At 40.6% G+C, this 25828-nt stretch overlaps 1 protein-coding gene across 1 annotated transcript; it reads right to left on the bottom strand.

The window, feature by feature from the left end:
* Window positions 1-16688: 16688 nt before the first annotated feature.
* On the bottom strand, window positions 16689-24974 carry LOC140724511 (extracellular calcium-sensing receptor-like). The gene is made up of 5 exons (XM_073038956.1): window positions 24696-24974; window positions 19407-20243; window positions 18975-19202; window positions 17681-17804; window positions 16689-17593 (listed from the first exon to the last, which is right to left on the bottom strand). Exons 1-5 carry the CDS (start codon window positions 24972-24974, stop codon window positions 16689-16691), a joined length of 2373 nt encoding a protein of 790 aa, XP_072895057.1.
* Window positions 24975-25828: the final 854 nt, after the last annotated feature.

Raw genomic sequence — 25828 nt, 5'->3', positions numbered from 1 at the left:
GTTGAAGACCCTTCCTTAGGGAAAGGAGAAAGCGAATTGGTTTTCATTCAGTAGTTTTCAGTATGCTATATTATTATTGACGTTTTCAGCATACCTGAATTGATGTAATTTGTTTTTGGAAAAATGTGCTTTGATTATCTCCGCAACGATGCATAAAGAAAATATTGCTTGAAGCCGAAGCCATCTCAACGAATCAGGCAGAATCTGTGGAAGGAAATGAACAGGTGACATTTGAGGTAGAGCTCTTTAGATCAGCTTTGTGGACTCGGCGTTCTGGCAAAGCAGATATAAATAAAATATAGTGTTCTCCATTTGCAAATATATTTTGCAAATTTTAGTTCTTACAAGGTAAATTTTAGTTATACTTTCTGGTAACTCTATCTGATTTTAAGACAACAGTAACGAGCTTTTTTCCGCACGGAGTTTCGTTCCCAATACATCAAAGCAACCAATGTTCTGAAATCCAATCAAACAACTTTCAGATGTGGAGACGGTGAGCTGAAAATCTTCATTAGCAGCCCGCTATCAAAGCGGGACCGCCTGACCGTTTAGTGCAGTTCATTTGTTAAAATAAAATAAAATTTTACTGCTGGGTCAATACTTATAAAACAATTGCTATTGGTGATAGACAGTATACTTGTCAGAAGGCAAGGTCGTTATGTGAACTATTACGGTGCTAGCACGAATCGTTGTGCACAGACAGACGAGATTGCGCAGATTCTGGTAATCTTGAGGAACACCTGCACCGACACTCATTCAAAAAAATTCTGAAAGAACTCAGCAAGTCAGTTAGACCTGAGGAAACGTCTCGGCCCGAATTTTCAACTGTTTATATCTCTCAAGGGATTCTGCGCATCCTGCTGAGTTGCTCCAGCATTTAGTGTGCGTTTTGTTCAGGAATCATATTTGTTATATTTAATTGAGAATGCAAGTGACTAATCAGAAATGCAAATACGCGATATCTTATATGGATCCCACAATTTAAAAGAGGACATTGTCTTTAGAATAGGTTTGAACGCATCATCTGCATCTGCTGTGGATGCCTCTTTTATGTTTCCTTACCTTATCTTCGCAATAAATACAATCATTGCCAATATTGCATCTATGAGAGGCTTGTTGACTCTACGATAAATGACTTATGCGCCTATTAATACAATTGAATTCAGCACGATAATGTAATAGGTAGCGAGTGACAGACACACAGAGATAGATTAAAATTGATTCTATCGCACGTTATGTTACACCTGCGCCATTTGCATCCAATAAGCTAAATAACTAAATTATAAAATGCTGGTCATCTCAACAGGTCAGGCAATATCTGCGAATGTAGAATCCGCGTTATGGATTCAGTGCGAAGACCCTTAATCAGAACATTCAAAGAGAGAAAATCTATTTTGTTTTAAATTGCAGACTGTGACAAATCCAACACTCTCTACGCAAAACTGACCTTTTACTTTCACAGCTTTCGGATAGATCTCGAATGGAAGATTCGATTTCTCTGCATGGAAGAGCAGATCGAACGTACGACCAATGTCTGTCTCCTTCATTCTATAAACTAAACAAATCAAACATTTCTCTGTGTTTACATATCAGGCTGCCAGCAGAGACTGCAACAGGTAGCAATAGCCATTCAAAGAACCACACAGCACATATTTGTTTTCGGCCTGATGCTTGCTGACCAAGAACCACAGAGTTTTATTCTGGAGCTCAGAACATTACTCGCTCCAGTTTATACAGGAGCGAGTAATGTTGCTTCGGCTGATTAAATAAATTATATTCATAGGGGGAATTAATTGCCACTTTTATCCAATTTGAGGCATAGACAAAGAGCTATACGAAGCTCTCAAACAGTAAGACACAAAAACGACCATGTTCATATTTTTGGAAAAGAGCAACGAATTAGTTTAAACCATTGTCTAGTAGTTATTGCAATCATAATGGCTGCAGAAAAGGAGGACGTCATGGAGGGGTTGTCTACAGAGTCTCTGTGGGTGGAAGTTAGGAATAGGAAGGGGACCATAACTCTACTGGATGTTTTTTGCAGACTACCCAATAGTAATAGGGACCGCGAGGAGCAGTTAGGAGTGAGATTCTGGAAAGGAGTCATAATAACAGGGGTCTTGTGGTAGGAGATTCTAATTTCCCAAATAATGATTGGCATCTCCCTTGAGTGAAGGGTTCAGATGAGGTGGACTTTGTTAGGTGTGTTCAGGAATGTTTCTTGACACAATATGAAGATAACAAAACAAGAGAGGAGGTTGTACCTGATCTGGTATTGGGAAATGAACCTGGTCAGGTCTATCAGTGGTAGAGCATTTTGGGGATAGTGAGCACAATACTGTCTCCTTTACCAATACATTGGAGACGGATAGGGACAGACTATTTAGGGAACCATGTAATTGGAGTAAGGGGAAACATGAAGCTATCAGGCAGGAACGTGGAAGCATAAACTGGACACAGAATTTCTCAGGGACACGTAAGGAAGAAATGTGGCAAATATCCAATGGATATTTGCATGGGGTTCTGTATAGATACGTTCCAATGAGACAGGGAAGCAATGGTAGGATTCAGGAACCGTGGTGGACAAAGGCTGTTGTAAATCTAGTCAAGAAGAAAAGAAGAGTTTATGAAAGGTTCAAAAAAGGTTCTACAACATAAAGATAGAGATCTGGACGATTATAAGGCTAGCAGGAAGGAGCCTAAGAATGACATTAGGAGAGCCAGAAGGGGTCACGCGAAGGCCTTGGCGGACAGGATTAAGGAAGACCCCAAGGCATTCTACAAATATGTGAAGAGCAAAATAATAAGACGAGAGAGAATATACTATTCAAGTGTGACAGTGGAAAAGTGTGAATGAAATCGGAAGAGATGGAATAGGCACTTAATGAATACCTTGCTTCAGTATTCACTACGGAAAAGGATCTTGGCAACCGTAGGGATAATTTGCAGAGGATTGAAAAGCTTGTGCATGAAGATATTAAGGAATACGATGTGCTGGAGCTTTTGAAAAGCATCAAATTGGATAATTTACGACAGGACGGGATGTATCCCCAGGCTGCTGTGGGAAGCGAGAAGAAAATTACTGAGCCTCTGACGATTATCTTTACATCATTAATGAGGACGGGAAAAGTTCCAGAGAATTGGAGGGTTGTGGATGTTGTTGGCCTATTCAAGAAAGGGAGTAGGGATAGCCCAGGAAATTATAGGCCAATGAGTCTTACTTCAGTGGTTGCTAAGTTGATGGAGAAGATCCGGAGGAGCAGAATTTATGAATATTTGGTGAGGCATAAAATAATTAGGAATAGTCATCATTACTTTGACAAAGGCAGGTCGTGCCTTAAGAGCCTGATTGATTTTTTTGAGGATGTTTCTGAACACATTGATGAAGGTAGAGCCGTAGATGTCGTGTATATGGATTTTAGCAAGGCATTTGACAAGGTACCTCTTTCCTGAGAAAGTAAGGAGGCATGGGATTCAAGGGGAATTGATCTGTGTTTCCAGAACTGGCTTGCACACAGAAGGCAAAGAGTGCTTGCAAACGTGTCATATTCTGCATGGAGGCCAGTGACCAGCGGTGTGCCTCAGGGATCTGTTCTGGGACCCCTACTATTTGTGATTTTTATAAATGACCTGGATAAAGAAGTGGAGGGGTGGGTTAGTAAATTTGCTGATAACACTAAAGTTAGGGGCGTCGTGGATTGTGTGGAAGGCTGTTGGAGGTCCACATTGATAGGATTGAAAACTGGTCTCAGAAGTGGCAGATGGAGTTCCACCCAGATTAATGTGAATTGGTTCATTTTGGTGGGTAAAATATTATGGCAGAATATAGCATTCATGTTAAGACTCTTCGCAGTGTGGAAGATCAGAGGTCCGAGTCCATAGGACACTCAAAGCTGCTACGCAGATTGACTCTGTGGTTAAGAAGGCGTATGGTGTATTGACCTGCATCAATCGTGGAATTGAATTTAGGGGCCGAGAGGTAATGTTGCAACTATATAAGACTCTGGTCAGACTCCACTTGGAGTACTATGCACAGTTCTGTTCTCCTCACTACAGCAAGGATGTGGAAGCCGTAGAAAGGGTGTAGAGGAGATTTACAAGGACGTTGCCGAGATTGGGGAGCATGCCTTATGAGAATTGGTTGAGTGTACTTGGCCTTTTCTCCTCGGAGCGACGGTGGATGAGCGGTGACATGATAGATTTGATCAATGTACTGAGAGGCATTGATCGTGTGGATAGTCGGACGCATTTCCCCTCGGTTGAAATGGCTAGCATGAGAAGGCATAGCTTTCTTTCTTTCTTTTCAAATCTTTTTATTAATTTTTAAGAAAAACATAAGTAAAATATAAGTGCAAAACATTTGAGAGTACATAATAGATTAATTAACAATCAAATATGTATTAATCAATACAAAAAGTCTCCCAAACTCTTAGTATAATGTAAAGGAATTAAGAAAAAAAAGAACCCCCCCCAAAAAAAACCAACTAAAAAAAAACTAAAAACTAACCAACATGGGCAATTGCATAATGTTAAATACATACAGTAGTGCCGATGACTCCCAACCTCCATCCACACAATTCAGGATAGTAACAATAAGGTTCAGGATCAGACCATTTAATTCATATGAAAATGTTGAATAAATGGTCTCCAAGTTTCCTCAAATTTAACTGAAGAATCAAAAACCACACTTCTAATTTTTTCTAAACTCAAACAGGAAATAGTTTGAGAAAACCACTGAAATACAGTTGGAGGGTTAATTTCTTTCCAATTCAGTAAAATAGATCTTCTAGCCATTAGTGTAACAAATGCAATCATTCGTTGGGATGAAGCGGATAAACGCTTCTTATCTATCATTGGTAGACCAAAAATTGCGGTAAAAGGATGTGGTTGGAGATTAATATTTAAGACTCTTGAAATAATATTAACAATATTTTTCCAATAGTTTTGTAAACAAGGACAAGACCAAAACATATGGGTCAACGAAGCAATATCAGAATGACATCTATCACAGGTTGGATTAACATAAGAATAAAATCGAGCAAGTTTATCTTTAGACATGTGAGCTCTATGTACAACCTTAAGTTGTATTAGAGCATGTTTAGCACAGATAGAGGATGAGTTTACCAATGATAAAATTTTTTCCCATTGCTCAGTAGATATAGGGCAATGCAATTCTTCCTGCCATTCCTTCTTAATTTTTTCTGATATATCTGGTTGTACATTCATAATCATATTATAAATGATAGCTACTAAGCCCTTTTGACAAGGATTGAGAGCTAAAATTCTTTCTGTAATGTCCAATGGACATTCTTTCGAAAAAGACTTTAGTTCATTATATAGAACATTTCTAACTTGTAAATATCTAAAAAAATGGGTTTTAGATAAATTATATTTATTAGATAACTGTTCAAAGGACATAATGTTATCATCCAAAAACAGATCACGAAAACATGTTATACCTTTTGTTTTCCATAAAAGAAAAGCTTGATCTATAGATGATGGTCGGAAAAAGTAGTTAGATAATATAGGACTTGACAGCATAAACTTATTCAAACCAAAAAAATTACGAAATTGAAACCAGATTCGTAATGTATACTTGACTATAGGATTAGTTATCTGTTTATTCGTTTTGAATAACGAAAAAGGAAGTGAAGATCCTAAGATTGAGATCAATGAGAAATCTTGCACAGATTTACATTCCAAATTTACCCATTGTGGGCCAGCAACTGTAGTCGATTCTTGTGTCCAAAATATCAAATACCGTATATTAACTGCCCAATAGTAAAATCTTAAATTTGGTAGAGCCAAGCCGCCCTCCTTCTTAGGCTTCTGTAAATATTTTTTACCTAGCCTAGGATTTTTGTTCTGCCACAAATACGAAGATATTTTAGAGTCAACCATATCAAAAAAAGATTTAGGAATAAAAATTGGTAATGCTTGAAATAGATATAGAAATTTAGGTAGTATCATCATCTTAATGGCATTAATTCTGCCTACCAAAGACAAAGATAGTCGGGACCACCTATTAGCAAGTTGCTTAATTTGATCTATTAAAGACAAAAAATTAGTTTTAAATAAATCTTTATGTTTTTTAGTAATTTTAATACCTAAATAAGTAAAATAATCTGTAACAATTCTATATGGTACCTGATTATAAATTGAAGTATGCATATTTAATGGAAAAAGTTCACTCTTATTAAAATTCAATTTATATCCAGAAAAATTACTAAATTGAGCAAGCAAAGAAGAAATAGCAGGAATAGATCTTTCAGGGTCAGATATATATAATAACAAATCATCCGCATATAATGATACCTTATACATCGTCTCCCCACGGGTAATACCTAAAATATTGGGTGATTCACGAATGGCTATAGCCAAGGGTTCTAAAGCAATGTCAAATAATAAAGGGCTTAAAGGACAACCTTGCCTTGCACCCCGAAATAACTGAAAAAAGGGGATCTTTAATTATTGGTGAAGACCGAAGCTAAAGGTTTCTGATATATTAATTTAATCCATGATATAAATTTTGAACTAAAATTAAAATGTTGCAATGTATTAAATAAATATGACCATTCGACTCTATCAAATGCTTTTTCGGCATCTAAAGAGATGACACATTCTGGGATTTTAGATGAAGAGGTATAAACAATATTAATTAATTTTCTAATGTTAAAAGATGAATAGCGATTTTTAATAAATCCAGTCTGATCCTCAGAAATAATCCGAGGCAATATATTTTCTAATCTAATAGCCAAAATTTTACTAAAAATCTTAAAATCCGTATTCAGCAAAGATATAGGCCGATAGGATGCACATTCAGTAGGGTCTTTATCTTTTTTAAGAATTAAGGAAATAGAAGCTTCATAAAAAGATTGTGGTAGTTTACCTATACTTAATGCATCTTTAAAAATTTTACAAAGCCAAGGAGAAAGTATGGAAGAAAAGGATTTAAAAAATTCTGCAGAAAAACCATCTGGACCCGAAGCTTTACCCGAGTTCATTGAGAAAATAGCCTTTTCTATTTCAGACTCCGTAATAGGTGTGTCCAAAAATACACTATCCTCAACAGTTACTTTTGGAATATTCAATTTCCTTAAGAATTCATTCATTATAGAAGAGTCCTTAGTACATTCTGATTGATATAAGGAATTATAAAAATCTTGGAAGGCTTTATTTATCTCTTTATGATCAATCGTCAAAGTACCATCTTGTTTGCGAATCTTAGTAATTTGTCGCTTATCCGAAACAATTTTCAATTGGTTAGCTAGTAGTTTACCAGACTTATCTCCATATGTATAGAACTGAGCTTTCGATTTAATTAACTGACTTTCAATCGAGGAGGTTAATAATAAACTATGCTTCATTTGAAGTTCCACCCTTTCTTTATAAAGTTCTTTACTAGGGGTCAATGAGTAGATCTTGTCAATTACCTTAATTTTATCAACTAATGTTAATATTTTAGAATTAGTTCGTTTCCTAACTCCGGCAGAATATGAAATAATCTGTCCACGAATATATGCCTTAAAAGTATCCCACAAAATTCCACTAGAGATCTCTGCTGTAGAATTTATTGAGAAAAACAAATCAATTTGCTGTTTAATAAAGTTAACAAAGTCAGAGTCCTGCAGTAAAACAGGATTAAACCTCCAACCTTTAGTACTAATATATGAATCCGTCACCTTAATAGATAACTTCAAAGGTGCATGATCAGATATAGCAATAGAGTCATATTTACAATCCATAACATCTGTAAGTAAATGCTGATCAATGAAAAAGTAATCAATTCTTGAGTAATTATGATACACATGGGAAAAGTATGAGAACTCTTTGTCATTAGGGTGTAGAAAACGCCAAATTTCACAAATAGCTGAATCAATCATAAAAGAATTAATAAGAGAAGCCGATTTATTCGGAAAAGTTTGAGTGGGCTTGGATCTATCCATCAAAGGGTTTAGACAACAATTAAAATCCCCGCCCATTATCAATCTATATTGATTCAGATTAGGAAAGGATGTAAAGAAGCATTTAAAAAATTCAGGACAGTCAGTATTTGGAGCATAAACATTAACTAAAACAACTTTTTGATTAAAAAGTAAACCAGTAATAAGCAAAAATCTACCTTGCGGATCTGAAATTGTTTCATGATGTATAAAAGCAGTTGATGAGTCTATAAAAATAGAAACACCTCTCACTTTGGCTTGTGAATTTGAGTGATACTGTTGGCCCTTCCAAAACCTAAACAACCGCTGACTATCCACCTTCCTTACATGAGTCTCTTGAACAAAAATAACATTAGCATTCATTCTATGGAATACTTTGAATACTTTTTTCCGTTTGATTGGATGATTTAAACCATTAGTATTCCAAGAAACAAAGTTAATAGTCTTATCCATATTGACAATATATATTACAGTTAACATATAGGTTTGAAAGAAAAGTGAACTCATGAACCCGGAAGAAGGAAGTAAGTTCAAAGGGAAACCGGAAGTCACAGCACTGCAGACATTTTTGTAGTTTCATATAAGCCCATGAAATAAAACTAAGCAAAAAGCAAGCGAAAAAAAGAAAAAAAAGAAAAATCTCCCTCCCACCACCCTCAAAACCCCAGGAAAAAAGCCAAAAGGAGGCAAGCGAGCGATCTAATACTAAAATTACCCCCTTGTCTCAAGACGGCAACTCGAACGTAACAAAGTTAAAAAAATACAAACAACCCACATTATACAAAAGGGTTGATATAGCAAAAGTTAAAATATTAAATTAGTGTTATAAATGTATATAAACAAAAGGGTTAAAAAAAAGAATTAAAACAATAAATGAAAGTTTAAAACTTTCAAACACATCAAAGCAGTTATGACGCGCCAAACACTGGAGTCTGTCGGGAAGAAGAAACGCCATTTTATTTTTTTCCCAATCTTAATATTCAAATGTTAAAAGTGTAAAAGAGAGCGTATATCGATTTTAAAAAAGAAAAACAAAAAAGAAGAAAGGCATAGCTTTAAGGTGGTTGGTAGTAGACACAGCGGAGATGTCAGGGGTATATTTTTTAAGCACAGAGTGGTTAGTACGTGGAATGGGCTGCCGGCAGCGATGACGAAGGCGGGAAGGATAGGGTCTTTTAAGATACTCCAGGACGGATACACGGAACATTGAAAACTAGAGGGCTCCGGGTAAGCCTAGGTAGTTCTAAGCTAAGGACATGTTCGGCACAGTTTTGTAGGCCGAAGGGCCTGTATTATGCTGTGGGTTTTCTATGTTTCTATAATCACTCCATCTTTTCCATTATTTTCCCCTGCGCCACAGATGAAAACATGTAAGTTCAAAAGCAATTATCTTTGTTAAAGAGGGTAAATCAATTGCTGAGCTGTGAACAACGTCAGATATTACAAACAGTAATCTCTCGTCCAGCGAAATGTCCTAGATAGGATTCAATCTGAGAAACTTGGTGGACCAATTTACTTTAATTATGTATTCCCTGCTGGTTTATACATAAATGATGGACAACGGATAAAAGATTCTAACTGAACTGTTAGGCATCATGCACAAGAGAAATCAGACCCCCATCATCTGCAACTCTTTCTCGTATCCAATTATCACCTCTGCCACTATTTCCATCCTCATGTTCTCCATTTGTGGTTCGCTTCATTTGACACTCAAAGACACTCGTGGACGAGCACGTACCCACAAAAGCATTCGGGGTCTTCCCCACACGGAAGGCCTAGATGAATGATGTTTTTCGCAATCTGCTGAGGTCTGGATAGATAACGTTCAGGACTGGTCATCGAGAAATATACAGAAGGTCCAAGAATGAACTTCGGAAAGCGATTTCACGTGCAATGTGAAATTACAAAAACATGCTCGATAGCTGTCGCAGGGTCGGAGTGCCATCGCATCTTAATAGCAGACGCCATTTAATGCAGACAAGTGTGATGTGCTGCATTCGGGAAGGACAAAGCCGAGTGGGACCCATGCTGTGGGCGGTAGGGCACTGATGTTTGCGATAGAGCAGAAGGATTTAGGAACGCGGAGCTATAATCCCCCGAAAGGTGTGCCAGAGGTAGATAGGTTCTTAACAGAACTTATCTCTTATTGGCCATCATAACTTAAAGTAACGAGTACAAGGGTAGGAGAGATAGGTTGACAGTGTACAAGAAATTGGTGAAGCCTAATTTGGAGTATTGTCACAAATACGAGAAAATCTGCAGAAATTAGAAATCCAAAGCATACTCACAATATGCTGGATGAACTCAGCATCTATGGAAAATATCAAACAATCGACTTTTCGGGACGCACGCGTCATCAGGCCTGGGAAAAAGAAGAGAAGTCAGTGACATGGTGGGGTGGGGGGGGGGAGTGAAGGCAGCCGTATAAGGTGGTATAAAACGGGAGAGGGGAGGGATTGAAGTAAAGAGCTGGGAACATGATTGTTGAAAGAGATAGAAGTCTGAAGAAGGAGGATCTTACAGGAGAGGGTACAAGTCCATGGAAGAACGGGAAAATGAAGGAGCACCAAATGGAAGTGGCGGGCAAGTGAGGAGATCCGGTGAGAAAGAGAAACGACAATGGGGAATAATGAAGGGGAGGGCTGGGGGTCGACTTCCAGAAGTTCGAGAAAACGGATGCTCATGCAATCAGGCTGGTGGCGCCCCCAATGGAATGGAAAGAATTGCACAAACCATTTTAGGACTTAGACAGAGAAAAGCAACAGTCTGAAGTGCGCGATAAAACATTGCGATCCAGGAATACAGATCCATAACTCCTTGAATATCGAGTCACAGGTCGATAGGGTCGTAAGGAGCGCTACTGGTACATAGGGGTTTATAAATCAAGGTATTGAGTGATTTTATACTGAAGTTGTATTAAGTACTGCAGATGCTTAATTTGGATTATTGTATGCAGTTCTCGTTACCTACTTATGGGAAAGATATCAATAAGATTGAAAGAGTGCAGAGCTGTTGCCAGGACTTGTGAACTTGAGTTATGGGGAAAGGTTATACAGATTGGTACTTTATGCACTGAACGCTATCAAGTCCTGTCTGAGGAGTGACTTAGATCCGCCCTAGGTCCACAGCAGATAGTATTTCATTGGTTCGTCACTCAGATCTGGAACATCTGACAATGAACATGCATACATCGTTATGTTCTTCCTGAGTATAAGGATGTTCTTCCGCACTCAATCACTATGCTCCTCGACTTAAGGCTCGAAACCTCCCTATGCAATTGAAGTCTCCGCTCGCGTGATACATATGGTTGCGTGGCTAAATGCAGCTCCAAATCTAAACTCATCTTTGCTGGCGTCACCAATACTGTTCACCCAAAGCAAAGGTGGTGACGAATGGCCATGTAGCAGCGAATTTAAAATAAAATGTTTGAATGGTGCCACAATATCCTCTAACTCAATGTCAGCAAAAGCAAATGCTGATTATTAATAACAAGATGTAAACTCTGGACGTCTAGTAAACTGTCGGCATTCAGGAATCGAACGTAGTGAGGGTCAGTCACTACATATTACTTGGCGTTATCGTATTGGAGGATCTATCCTGGCTTTACCACGCAAGTGCCACCAAACATAATGCACGACAGCCCCGGTACTTTCTTAGATGTTTGAGTAGATTTGGCATGTCATGTAAAAGCCTGAAAGACTTCTATATTTACACAGTGTAGAGAACCCTAACCGTTTGCATCACGATACAGAACATAGAACATACAATAGTACAGCACATTACAGTCCCTTCGGCCCACAATGTTGTGCCGACCCTCAAACCCTGCCTCCCATATAACCCCCCCGCCTTAAATTCCTCCATATACCTGTCCAGTAGTCTCTTAAACTTCACTCGTGTATCTGCCTCCACCACTGACTCAGGCAGTGCATTCCACGCACCAACCACTTTCTGAGTCAAAAACCTTCCTCTAATACCCCCCTTGAACTTCTCTCCCCTTACCTTAAAGCCAAGTCCTCTTGTACTGAGTAGTGGTGCCCTGGGGAAGAGGCGCTGGCTGTCCACTCTGTCTATTCCTCTTAATATCTTGTACACCTCTATCATGTCTCCTCTCACCCTCCTTCCCTCCAAAGAGTAAAGCCCTAGCTCCCTTAATTTGTGATCATAATCCATACTCTCTAAACCTGGCAGCATCCTGGTAAATCTCCACTGTACCCTTTCCAGTGCTTCAACATCCGTCCTATACTGAGGCGTTTAGAACTGGACACAGTGCTCCAAGTGTGGCCTAACTAGAGTTTTATAGAGCTGCATCATTACATCGCGACTCTTAAACTCTATCCCTCGACTTATGAAAGCTAACACCCCATAAACTTTCTTAACTCCCCTATCTACCTGTGAGGCAACTTTCAGGGATCTGTGGACATGTACCCCCAGATCCATCTGCTCCTCCTCACTACCAAGTATCCTGCCATTTACTTTGTACTCTGCCTTGGAGTTGGTCTTTCCAAAGTGCACCACCTCACACCTCTCCGGGTTGAACTCCATCTGCCACTTCTCAGCCCACTTCTGCATCCTATCAATATCTCTCTGCAATCTTCGACAATCCTCTAGACTATCTACAACATCACCAACCTTTGTGCTAGCTGCAAACTTGCCAACCCACCCTTCTACCCCCACATCCAGGTCGTTAATAAAAATCACAAAAAGTAGAGGTCCCAGAACAGATCCTTGTGGGACACCACTAGTCACAACCCTCCAATCTGAATGTGCTCCCTCCACAACGACCCTCTGCCTTCTGCAGGCAAGCCAATTCTGAATCCACCTGACCAAACTTCCCTGGATCCCATGCCTTTTGACTTTCTGAATGAGCTTACCATGTGGAACCTTGTCAAATGCCTTACTAAAATACATGTAGATCACATCCACTGCACTACCCTCCTCTATATGCCTGGTCACCTCCTCAAAGAACTCTATCAGGCTTGTTAGGCACGATCTGCCCTTCAAAAAGCCATGCTGACTGTCCCTGATCAGACCATGATTCTCTAAATGCCCATAGATCCTATCTCTAAGAATCTTTTCCAACAGCTTTCCCACCACAGACGTAAGGCTCACAGGTCTATAATTACCCGGACTATACCTATTACCTTTTTTGAACAAGGGGAAAACATTCGCCTCCCCCCAATCTTCCGGTACCATTCCCGTAGACAACGAGGACATAAAGATCCTAGCCAGAGGCTCAACAATTTCCTCCCTTGTGTCGTGGAGCAGTTTGGGGAATATTCCGTCAGGCCCCGGGGACTTATCTGTCCTAATGTATTTTAACAACTCCAACGTCTCATCTCCCTTAATATTAATATGCTCCAGAACATCAACATCACTCATATTGTCCTCACCGTCATTAAGTTCCCTCTCATTGGTGAATACCGAAGAGAAGTATTCACTGAGGACATCGCTCACTTCCACGGCCTCCAGGCACATCTTCCCACTTTTAACTCTAATCGGTCCTAACTTCATTCCTGTCATCCTTTTGTTCTTCACATAATTGAAGAATGCCTTGGGGTTTTCCTTTACCCTACTCGCCAAGGCCTTCTTATGCCCCCTTCTTAAGCTCCTTTCTTGCTGACCTATATTCCTCAATAGACCCATCTGATCGTTGCTCTCTAAACCTCGTGTATGCTACCTCCTTCCACCTGACTAGATTTTCCACTTCACTTGTCACCCATTGTTCCCTCACCCTACCATTCTTTACCTTCCTCACTGGGACAAATTTATCCTTAACATCCTGCAAGATATCCCTAGACATCGACCACATGTCCATAATATATTTCCCTGCAAAATCATCATCCCAATTCTCACCCGCAAGTTTTAGCCTTATAGCCTCATAATTTGCCCTTCTCCAATTAAAAATTTTCCTGTCCTCTCTGATTCTATCCTTTTCCATGATAATGCTAAAGGCCAGGGAGCGGTGGTCACTGTCCCCCAGATGCTCATACACTGAGAGATCTGTGACCTGACCCGGTTCGTTACCTAATACTAGATCTAGTATGGCAACCCCCCTAGTTGGCCTGTCAACATACTGTGACAAGAATCCATCCTGGACACACTTAACAAACTCTGCCCCGTCTGAACCCTTGAAACTAATCAAGTGCCAATCAATATTAGGGAAGTTAAAGTCACCCATGATAACAACCCTTTTATTTTTGCACCTTTCCAAAATCTGCCTCTCAATCTGCTCCTCGGTATCTCTGCTGCTACCAGGGGGCCTATAAAATACCCTCAGTAAAGTAACGGATCCCTTCCTGTTCCTGACTTCCGCATTTACTGACTCAAAAGAGGATCCTGCTGCATTACCCACCCTTTCTGCAGCTGTAATAGTAACCCTGACCAGTAATGCCACCCCTCCTCCCCTTTCCCCCCCTCTCTATCCCTTTTAAAGCACTGAATATTGAGAATCCATTCCTGCCCTGGTGCCAGCCAAGTCTCCGTAATGGCCACTACATCATAATTCCATGTATGTATCCAAACTCTCAGTTCATCACCTTTTGTCCTGATGCTTCTTGCATTGAAGTACACACACTTTAGCCCTTCTACCTTACTACCTTACACCCTTTATTCTGTTCCTCTTTCCTCAAAGCCTCTCTATATGTTAGATCTGGCTTTACTCCATGCACTTCTTTCACTGCTCTATCGCTCCGGGTCCCACCCCCCTTGCAAATTAGATACAAGGGGGATACGATTTGATGCTGAAACACCGATGTCAAGGAATGGAAACGTTCTGTTGGAAGTAAGGTGACATATTGCTGCACGTTTTGTGATAATCTTCTGTTGTTATTGGCTACGGAAGTAGAGACATGTATTTGGTGAGCGGCAAATGATATTGCTGTGTTCCAGAATGGTGGCATAATATCCCTGGGAATTAGAGACCAGACATTCCTACTTCAATGTTGGGCAAATTATTGGGGAAGATGGTTATAGACAGGACTTCTGAGCATTTGGAGAAGCGTAGTCGAAGTACTCATAGTCAACATAGCTTTGTAAGATGCCAGTCATTCCTCGTGAGTCTCACTGAATTATTTGAGGATGTGAAAACCATATTCAAGAAGATTATGCAGTGAATGTGGTGTACGTCAATTTTAATAAGGCGTTTGACAAGGTCTCCTATGGCAGACTCTTTCATAAATTGCTGCGACATGTGATGCAGGGAATCTTAGCTGCTGTGTGCATTCAGAATTGGCTTGACCATTGAAGACAGAATGTCACTGTTGATGAAGAACTTACTGCCTGGAAGTCGCGGACTGCTGGCACTATTCTGTGAACCCTGTTCTTATGACTTTTATACATTAATTGGCAAAGGAGATTGAAGGGCGGGTGAGAAAATTTGCAGATCAAACGAAGTTTGATAGAGTTTTGGTTCGTGTAGAGGGTTGTTACACGAAATCGATAGGATACAGGGCTGGGCTAAAGTATGACCAATTGAGTACAAACCAGAAAATCTTAAGATATTCACTTTGGAAATCGTATTTGAAGGTGAAAGACAGGGTTAATGGTAGGAGTCCAGGCAGTGTGGACTTCCTCTCCTTGTCTACCTCTGATAATGGTGCCAATATGTACCAGGACCTCTGGTTGCTCACCGCCCCCTCTTGAGAATACCATGGACTTGATCTGAGACATTCCTGATCTTGGCACGAGTGAGACAACATACCCTTCAGGTTTTCTTTCGCGCCCACAGGACCCCATCTCAGTTCCTCTGACTAAGTATCATGGTAGCGACAGTGCAGTCCTCTTCACCTCTTTGCTCTTCTGAGCCACAGCAAAAGTCTCAGTGCCAGAGACCCAGTTACTGAGGGTCCCCCCGATATGTCGTCACCTTGAATAGCATCTAAAGCTGTATACTTATTATTGAAGGGTACGGCCACAGGCGTACTCGCTGCTGGTTGTGCATTTCCCCTCCTGACAGTCACACGGTTCCTTTCCGTACCTTTCTGCATTTCTACAGAAACTCCTACAGTCTGATGTTTTGGGTTTGTTGCTAAATTTCTCTTATATTCTACTTCGCTGTCTTGTCAGTCTCTTGAATTTCATCCAGTGAATTCTAAACTTCCTTACTTTTCGACCTGAAAATGCTTTTTTCGTTGATCTACCGTCTTTAACTCTGCTCGGTAGCCAGAAGGGGACTCGTTTTGTCCTGCCCTTTGAAACAAAGATCAATTTGCCCCCGCCGTCATGCAGAACATTATGTTTCTTTGCTGTAGATTAATACATTTAAATTATTTCAAAAAAAATGTGCTCGCTGTGCCTCTGCCATCCTTTCAGAATATACGTTACATTCTCAATGTTTGATTGATTGATCCATGTTTCAACAGGGAAACCGAAAAGTCCTTTAAATTCTGGACAAATTAATATATATTTATTGTTCAGCAACACCATTAATTCAATCAATATGCATCTTCAGTAATTGACAATTAGAAACTGCGATGGCACTTGCTTTAGTGAAGGGGAACAAAATTACGAAATAGACAAGATATTATATCGGGTTTGTTTTATCAAAAATATACCTCCCACTGCCCTCATCCACATCCTTCTGATGTTGCACGTTATTGATTAACTACACTGCAGTTGCTGTGCAACTTTATTCTCCATTATTACTGTTTTACCTTATTATACCTCTCTGCTTTCATCTCTATGCTCGCATCCGAGATCAGCTTTTGAATGTATCTCGGTGGCCACATCAATAAATGCTTCATGCTTTCATGAAGGCACTTTCCCCATCAAATGTTTCTTAGTATTTCTCTCCGGCTTTAACAATATGATGTAACATTTAGGCGCAAAGATGCAGAAAAGTAAACCAAAGCTGGAAGCCAAAATGGCAAACACTTCCACGGCCACAGTGAATTTCCCGGGAGAACTGACATAAGCTGGAATGAAAGATATCCAAACAGCGCAGAAAATTAACATGCTAAATGTGATGTATTTCGCCTCGTTGAAATTGTCCGGCAAATTTCGTGCCATAAATGCAACGACAAAACAAACCATTGACAGGCAGCCAATATAACCCAGGACGCAGTAAAATGCGACTTCGGACCCCACATCACATTCCAGAAGGATCACTTTGTTGAAATAGGACATGTTTTTGACAGGGAGAGGTGGGGATTTGATTAGCCAGATGCTACATATTAAACATTGTAGCAGAGTAAGAAGAAACACAGTCAGGCGTTGTTGTAGAGGACCAAACCACTTGGCCACGTTATTACTGGGTAGTTTTGCCTGAAATGCCATCACCACAACAATCGTCTTGCCCAAAACACAGGAGATGCAGAGAACGAAAGTAACGCCAAACATGGTGTGGCGTAGCATGCAGGACCATGCTGTCGGTTCTCCAATGAATGCGATTGAACAGAGAAAGCAAAGGCTCAGTGCGAGGAGAAGAAGGAAACTGAGCTCCGAATTGTTAGCCTTCACGATCGGAGTGTCTTTGTGAAGCAAGAAAATGACACCTATCGTGGCAGAGATGCAAATTCCGCTCATCGCCAGGGTGGTGAGAACGATTCCCATGACCTCGGAAAATGAGAGAAAGTCAGTCTGCTTCTGTAAACACTGGTCTTGCTGGTCATTGGGCCAGAAATCGGACGGGCACATCTTGCACTTAATTGAATCTTGAAAGAGGAAATGCAAGTTGATTTAATTAGCGGATTGGAGCCACTTGCTAACACTTAAACAATGAAGATATTATTTGTCCCTACCTGTTGTGTTACTGATCGCACCTTGCTCGCAAGGAATACAATCAAAGCAACAAATAGGCTGTCCTTTGCGAGCTGCTTTTCTTGTTCCAGTGGAACAGCTGTCGGAACAAACAGCCATGGGGACCTCGTGGCAAAAAAAAAGTAACGTGTTAATGTTTTTTTTTCTTTCAAAGAAATATCAATCGCAGGGATTTCAAATCTACTGGAGTTCAGGTGCAGTGTCTAGCAGATATGAGCGACTTAAGAGACAACTTCCTCTCGCTGGAGATAGTTGGTATATTGGACCAAGGTTCGATAGGAAACGGGTTCAGGCAACTGTAATTACAATGTTTATACACGTGGACAAATAGAAGGGCCGGATAGGTTTTGAGGGATAAATGTGACAACCATAGCTGGGCATGTTTGTGAGTTTTGGTGAGTTGTACTGAAGACCCTGGTTCTGTGCGGTATGAATCAACGCCTCTGAAGTTTAGTTCTTTGGTAGTGGTGTTTTCAATTTTGCATCTGGAGAACATACAAGTTCTTTTATCGTGACATATCAATACAACATCTCATTTTTTTTTCAGTTTCGTAGGCAACTAAGAGCATCCCTGCCAGAACCTCAGGGCTTCCTGCAGTTACCATTATCTTTGTTTTCTGCCAATGTTCGCTTACCTTCAGGAACATATATACGGCAATCCCCGCTTATCGGACACTCACATTAATTGACTCTACACACACTGTCCCGGGTACCGAACGGCTCCGGTTTTTTACATTCGACTGTAAGTCAATCCTGTCCATACGTTAAAATGCACACAAAATCCCTGGACATGCTTAACGGACTTCCACATTATTGCAATGAATACCACCAAAATCACATCTGCTATTAAAGAATTATTACTAAATGGTGATATAGATCAATGGAGAGAAAGTCGGATAGAGCGAGAAATTGAGATAGACGACTAAAGAGACAAAGACACAGACGGTCAGAGATAAAGAGGAAGAGAGAGAGGGGACGGAAAGAAGATGACAGAGAAATGCAGACAGAAAGTCAGGATCAGAGATAACTAGTTATTACCTTCATAGGAATTGAGCTTTGTGGGTAAGGTGGGCTTTTGAATTTAATAATCCGTTATGAAGTAGAGCTTGTCCTAACTAGGCGTTCGTAAACAGAAGAGCGTCTGAGGTTCTGCTATTCAATTACGTCATGAATTTCACTCTTGTTGCTTTGTTACAAAAATAAATTTTGTGCTCTGCCAGCTCTTAAACTACAATATAATTTTATTAAAACCAGGATCACTTTGACAGGCATTACCTCTCTGCGACCACCAGCCCAAATAATAGATTCTTCTTTTATTATGATCTGTTCTTCTGAAGGAGCGGATCCGTCATAATGTCCAACTATCAAAACCGCGGCATTCCCCTCGCTATTCACTTGCCAGTTCACAATATCGTACGTTGCCACCGAATCTCCGTTCTCGTCGAAACTGACCCTTTCCCCGACCTTAGTTGTGAAATTTACCGATTGCATGTAATGCAAAACCTGCCAGAGGAAGACACAAGTGATGGAACATGACATCGATCACCAATAAGAGAAAATCTGCAGATGCTAGAAACCCAAGCGACAAACAAAGAACGCTGGAGGAATGGAGCAGACCAGGCGGCATCTGTCGGTCATCCATCGGTAGACATAAACAAACAAATCTTAATTAAACTGTGTTCGAATTACTTACTCAGTTCTACGTACCTGCCACGGCTGAAAATCTGAAACACTTGCGCAGGACTGATTGACAAATGGACCTTCGCCGTTTTTACACGAAAACATATTGTGAAGTGCATGTGCTATAGCGTAAGTAGCCTCATAAACTTTGTTGGTCACTCTCAGTTGAGATGTTTCTGTATAGGTGTTAGACACAGTCTTCAAGCTTTCCGTTCCTGAACATTCACGAGGCTGAGGGGTGGCCGTTGCACTCACTGTGTTGTTATCTATTCTTTTCAGGCTGCACCCGAAGGTCTTTTCCCAAAATTCTTCAACCAGAAGATTGCCGGGATAGGCAGATGGATGAAGATCCGTTAGGAAGTCTTTGAATCCCGGAATATTGACGTTAGGTATGGCGACCCCGATGGCCCCAGTAAGGAATATTTTGTTTTCCTTTGGAGGCAGAAACGAAGTGGCGATCCAGGCCTCACTGCCCACCCACTGGATGCCAGAAATATTTTGTCGAACAATTTCTTTCAATAAAATAGGCATGTCCCCTTGAGCGAGAAAGGCTACTACAACTTTTGTGGAGGCTGTCCGAATAACATGGATAACACGAAGTAACCTTTCTCTCGAATACGTCCTGTGGAAGGACTCGGAGAAGGCAATGCAAATCCCAAGCTGCTGAACTGTCTCAGTGAAGGCCTGCATCCCAAAGTTTCCGTAATCGTTGTCGCTTCTCACCGTTCCAATCCAAGTCCATCCAAACCGCTTGACAAGTTGCGCCAAGGCGTTGGTTTGAAAATAGTCGCTTGGGATTGTTCGAAAAAATGAGGGGAATTTTCGACGGTTGCTGAGGCAGGCACACGTGGCGAAATAACTGACCTAGTCAGCAACCACAGTAAAATCAGAAAAAGAACAGAGAAATTAGTTCAGTCACGGTTGAAAGTGCCCAGGCAAAGACCAATATCTAGATGTACAGTACTGCAGCTGGCATGTTCTGTACGATTACAGAGAGCTGGCAGAAGGTTCTATTTATAAATTCGGATTTGCACATCAATGGTATTCTGGTTTCTAAGTTAATTTCTGCACCAAACTGAGTAAAGGCAGAATCCATAGAACTTATCCCTGTCATTTAAACAGTTTGATCCTCATCCTGATAGCCTGTTGCCTGGCACAGTCACCGCAAATAAATATATCACATAATTTGTCGTGGGCAAAGTACTGGAGAGTATAACATCGGTAGCTGAGCGAAGGGCGCTGAGTAGGCTACGGTCAATTATGGAAAACCCTGAACATCCCCTACATAGCACCATCCAGAGACAGAGAAGCAGTTTCAACGACAGGTTGCTATCGATGCAATGCTCCTCAGACAGGATGAAGAGGTCAATACTCCCCAATGCCATTAGGCTTTACAATTCAACCGCCAGGAGTAAGATATGTGAAAGTGCCGGGGTTGATTGTATTTAATGTATCTAAGTAAACTACTTAAGAACTTTTTAAAAGCTATTATTAATGCTTTTTGAGAGAGTGATTTAGATGCATATCATATTTTTACTGAGTAATTTATGTAATTAGTTTTGCTAAAACAAGTGTATGGGACATTGGAAAAAATGTTGAATTTCCCCATGGGGATGAATAAAGTATCTATCTATCTATCTATCTATCTATCTATCTATCTATCTATCTATCTATCTATCTATCTATCTATCTATCTATCTATATCATAATATATATTAATTATATAAAATATAAACGGTATGCCATTTATTTGTAATTCATATTTTTCTTGCGAACACTAATTATCAGATGATATCTACCTGTGACGTTGCTGGCAGTAAAGTTTTCACTGCTTCAATTGTGCTTCAATGTAGTTGAGCGGATGGCGATAAATTTCACTTTCCATTTGAGGAATTAATGTTTCTTTTGGATGTCTTAACTGGTTGCTCTGCGACATACGTCCCATATCACGACCCAAACCAAGCATGTATTATTTATTTTTATTTATTTAGAGTTAGAGCCCGGTAACATGCCCTTCCAGTTGTAGCAAAGTAACCAATTAAGTATTTGCTACTCTGAGGCAAAGCAGGTTGGATAAATGCCCATGGCCTGGCTACGTGTTTCCTCGGGAACTGACGGGAGTCAATTGCAGAAAATACCGTTGCCCGAGCACAGATAATTGAAACATCCTTAGTGGCAGGAGAGTTACCAGAAGATTGGAGGATAGCCAACTTTGAAAAAAAAACCCAACAAGCTCAAAACAGAAACCAGGAAATTATAGGCCGGTGAGTTTGACATCAGTTTTGGGGAAGTTTTTGGAAGGTATGCTAAGGGACCGGATATATAACTATTTGCATAGAGATAGATTCGCTAAAGATAGACAGCATACAATAGTTTATTGCATGGTAGGTCATTGTTAACCAATCCTATGGCATGTTTTAGAAACATAGAAACACAGAAAACCTACAGCACAATACAGGCCTCTCGGCCCACAAAGTTGTGCCGAACATGTCCCTACCTTAGAAATTATTAGAATTACCCATAGCCCTCTACTTCTCTAAGTTCCATATACCTATCTAAAAGTCTATTAAAAGAACCGCATCCACCACCATTTGTGGCAGCCCATTCCATGCACTCACCACTCTGCGTCAAATACATACCCCTCAAATCTCCTCTGCGCCTACTCCTCAGCACCTTAAACCTGCGTCCTCCTGTGGCAACCATTTCAGTCCTGGGAAAAAGCCACTAACTATCCACACGATCAATGCCTCTCATCATCTTATACACTTCTATCAGGTCACATCTCATCCTCTGTCGCTCAAAGGAGAAAAGGCCAAGTTACTCAATGGTTTTTCATAAGGCCTGCTCCCCAATCCAGGCAACATCCTTGTAAATCTCCTCTGCACCTTTTCTATGGTTTCCACATCCTTCCTGTAGTGAGGCGACCAGAACTGAGCACAGTACTCAAAGTGGGGCCTGACCAGGGTCATATATAGCTGCAACATTACCTCTCGGCTCTTAAACATAATCCCACGATTGATGAAGGCCAATGCACAGTATGTCTTCTTAACCATAGAGTCAACCTGCGCAGGCGCTTTGTGCGTCTTATCGACTCTGATTCCAAGATCCCTCTGATCCTCCATACTATATACTGCCATCATATTTGACCTACCAAAATGAACTACGTCACACCTATCTGGGTTGAACTCCATCTGCAACTTCTCAGTCCAGTTTTGCATCCTATCAATCGTCTTCTATAACCTCTGACAGCCCGCAACGCTATCCACAATACCTCCAATCGTTGTGTCATCAGCAAACTTACTAATCCATCCCTCCACTTCTTCATCCAGGTCATTTATAAAAAATCACTAAGAGTACTGGTCCGAGAACAGATGTCTGAGGCACATCTCGCTTTGAGGAAGTTACCAGAAAGGGGGATGAAGGCAAGGCCATGGATGTTGTCTACATGGAATTTATTAAGGCATTTGACAAGGTCCCACGTGGGAGGTTGGTCGAGAAAGTTCGGTCGGTCGGAATTCAGAATGACGTAGTACATTGTATTAGAGAACGGCTTTGTGGCAGAAGCTAGAGAGTGATAGTAGAGAACTGCCTCTCGGACTGGAGGCCTGTGATTCATAGTGTGCCGCAGGGATCAGCACTGGGTCCTTTGCTATTTGTCAGCGATCTGGATAATATATTAGTTAAGTGGATCAGCGTGTTTGCGGATGGTACTAAGATTGGGGATTAGTGGAGAGTGAGGGAAGCTCTCATGGCTTGCAGAGGGAACTGCGTCAGTTGGAAAAATTGTCTGGAAAATGACAGATGGAATCTGATGCAAACGAGTACGAGGGTTTGCACTTCAGTATCACCAACCAGGGTAGGTCTTACACTCTGAGCCGTAGGGTGCTGAGGAGTGTGGTAGAACAAAAGGATTTCGGGATATAAGTATATAATTTGTTGAAAGTGGCGTCACAGGTAGATAGGGTCGTAAAGAAAACGTTTGGCACATTGGCCTTTATAAGTCAATATATTGAATATAAACGATGAGATGCTAGGTTGAAGTTGTAAAAGATGCTGGTAATGCAAATTTGGAGTATTGTGTGCAGGTTTGGTCACATACCTACAGGAATGATGTAAATAAGGTTGAAAGAATTCAGAGAAAATTTACATGGATGTTGTCCCGTCTGAGGTATATGGAAGGATTGAATAGGTTAAGACTGTATGCTTGAGAACACAGACTACTGGGAAGAGATTTGATGGACGTATACAAAATTATGCAGAGTATACCGGGTAATGTAAGCAGATGTTTTCCACTCAGATTGGGTGGGACTGCAACCAGATGTCATGACTGAAGGGCGTAAGCTGAAAAGTTTAAGAGGAACACGAGGGGAAACGTACTCACTCAGAATGTCGCGAATGTGTTAATACAGCTGTCAACACGTGGTACATCCAGTTCAATGTTTAAGAGAAGCTTAGATTGGTACATGATTTGAAGGGATACGGAGAGCTATTGTTCTTGTGCTGGCTATTGGGAGTAGGCAGATTAAATGGTTTCAATATGGACTAAATAGGTTGAGCGGCCTGTCTCTGTGCTGTACTTAAGAAACCGGAGCACTTGGATGGAACCCACACGGTCACGGGGGGACTATGCAAACTCCTTACAGAAAACAATGGGAAATGAACCCAATCGAGGGCGTTGGCACTATAAAAAGCATTACTCTAGCGGCTACGCTACCATGCTGTCCCAAAATGAGAGGCACTGTAGCATATTGATTAAGGCAGACACGAGACTGTGGCATTGGTATCTGGAGCAACAAATAAAATGCCGGAGCAACTCAGCGAGGTAGGAAACATGCACGCAAGGAAATCGACGGTTGAAGTTTTGAGTCAAACCTATCGTTTGTACTGGAACCAACTGTCTTTTCTCCAACACAAGGTTCGAACGTTCAATGAAACCGAAATATCGAGCGTCCATTCTCTTCCACTAACGCCCCCTGACCGTTAAAGTTCCTCAACATCTCGACTGATGCACCGCTTGGTATTGCGGCCTCTGCCCTAGGTTCGAGCTCCCTGTGTGTAGCTTGTACTTCCTGCCCGTGTGGATTGCTTTGAATTCCATCTCATTAGTGTAACGTCGATCAAGTCGGCACTACTTCTCTGTATAGATCAATTAGAAGCTGGATTGACTTACAGTATATTCAATACAAGCAGGAAAAAGACAAACAAATGTTCCACGTATTGATTTCACGGCCACAGTTTTACACCTGTGGATAAATGAGAACTTACAACGAAACAGCCTTTAAAAAATAAAGCCTGAGAAAAAAAGGGTGATCTTACCATGGGGACTTTGAAAGGACCTAGTGACGCCGCCAGTGCTAGCGACTGTGAAGATCCCGATTCTGCCACGATGGCTGGAACGAGTGAGCGCGAGGGACAGGAGTACTGCGTGGAACTTGAGATCTCTCCGTTCATCAGTTCGAAAGCCGCTTTCACTGAGAAGCGAGGAAGACTGCAAGAATCATAAATCCTGTAACCCAGTGTAAGATTGGGAAGGAGAACAGGACTTCTGTTTATCTCTTCAATCGCAAATATCATGGCCTGCATAAAGCGGAACATGGGGAATTCAAATCTGCAAGAAGGAGATGTTTGGTGTAATAGTAAATTGGTAAATTGATTTATTTTTGTCGTGTATATCCTAGTATGAGATAAACCTTGTTTTGCAAACCACTATTATAATATATTTCATTACTACAGTAAAACAAGTTAACTCTACATCCGAATGTTGAATAAAGTGTTTGTTCAAGAGAAAGTGCAGAATAGGCTGACAGCAAGGCACAAAGTGATAAAGAGGCAGGATTCAGGTCAAGAGTTCATCTTATTTAACTGGGGCACAGCTGAAGTCTTATAACAGGCGGATCGAAGCTGCCACCTATTTTGGTGGAGATTGCATTTTTACCCTCCAGGCGATGGGAAGGAAGGGAAAGAGAAAATTTCCAGTGTGTTTGTCTGTTTTTGATTATGAAAGATAGTTTACCGAGGCAGAAAGAAGTGTGGACAGATTATATTACTCGCAGTCCTAATGCCCACAGGTTATTTCTCTGAAATATACTTTTTTCAAATGAACATGCTCGGCAGTTTTATAATTTATAAAATTTTTGGAAGCAAATGTGTGGGGTAGGATTCGATAATGATACTTAAATGATCCCTTGACCCTCGACGAAAAATTATTTGCTGAAACCGAAAGAGTTAACATTTCAGGGAAACCATTATATTAGTTAGTTTCAAGTTAGCACTCTGCAGCACTTTATATTTTTGTTTCAATTTCAGGCATTTTTCGATAGCTGTTATGTGTTTTCGGTGCACAAAGGCAATTTATCCACTTTACTACAATGTCCAAATAATGTACACGTCTGGACCAAAAGATGAACTGCAGTATAATTTGCCTTGCAATGCGAGCTATTATGTTATTA

Source organism: Hemitrygon akajei, chromosome 3, assembly GCF_048418815.1.
Source record: "Hemitrygon akajei chromosome 3, sHemAka1.3, whole genome shotgun sequence".
NCBI classification, from domain to species: domain Eukaryota; kingdom Metazoa; phylum Chordata; class Chondrichthyes; order Myliobatiformes; family Dasyatidae; genus Hemitrygon; species Hemitrygon akajei.
Note: the sequence above shows the minus strand (reverse complement) of the source record. Positions and strands in the feature narration are given on the sequence as shown.

Bases quoted from the DNA above. Each gene is read 5' to 3' on its own strand.
- LOC140724511 (XM_073038956.1), bottom strand. From the start codon at position 24,974: ATGTTCCGCTTTATGCAGGCCATGATATTTGCGATTGAAGAGATAAAC. The intron at 20,244-24,695 runs GTAAGATCACCC...GTTGCTGACTAG, and splicing joins GTCCTTTCAAAGTCCCCATG to GTCAGTTATTTCGCCACGTG. The intron at 17,805-18,974 runs GTAATGCCTGTC...TTTTGCCACGAG, and splicing joins GGGCTGGTGGTCGCAGAGAG to GTCCCCATGGCTGTTTGTTC.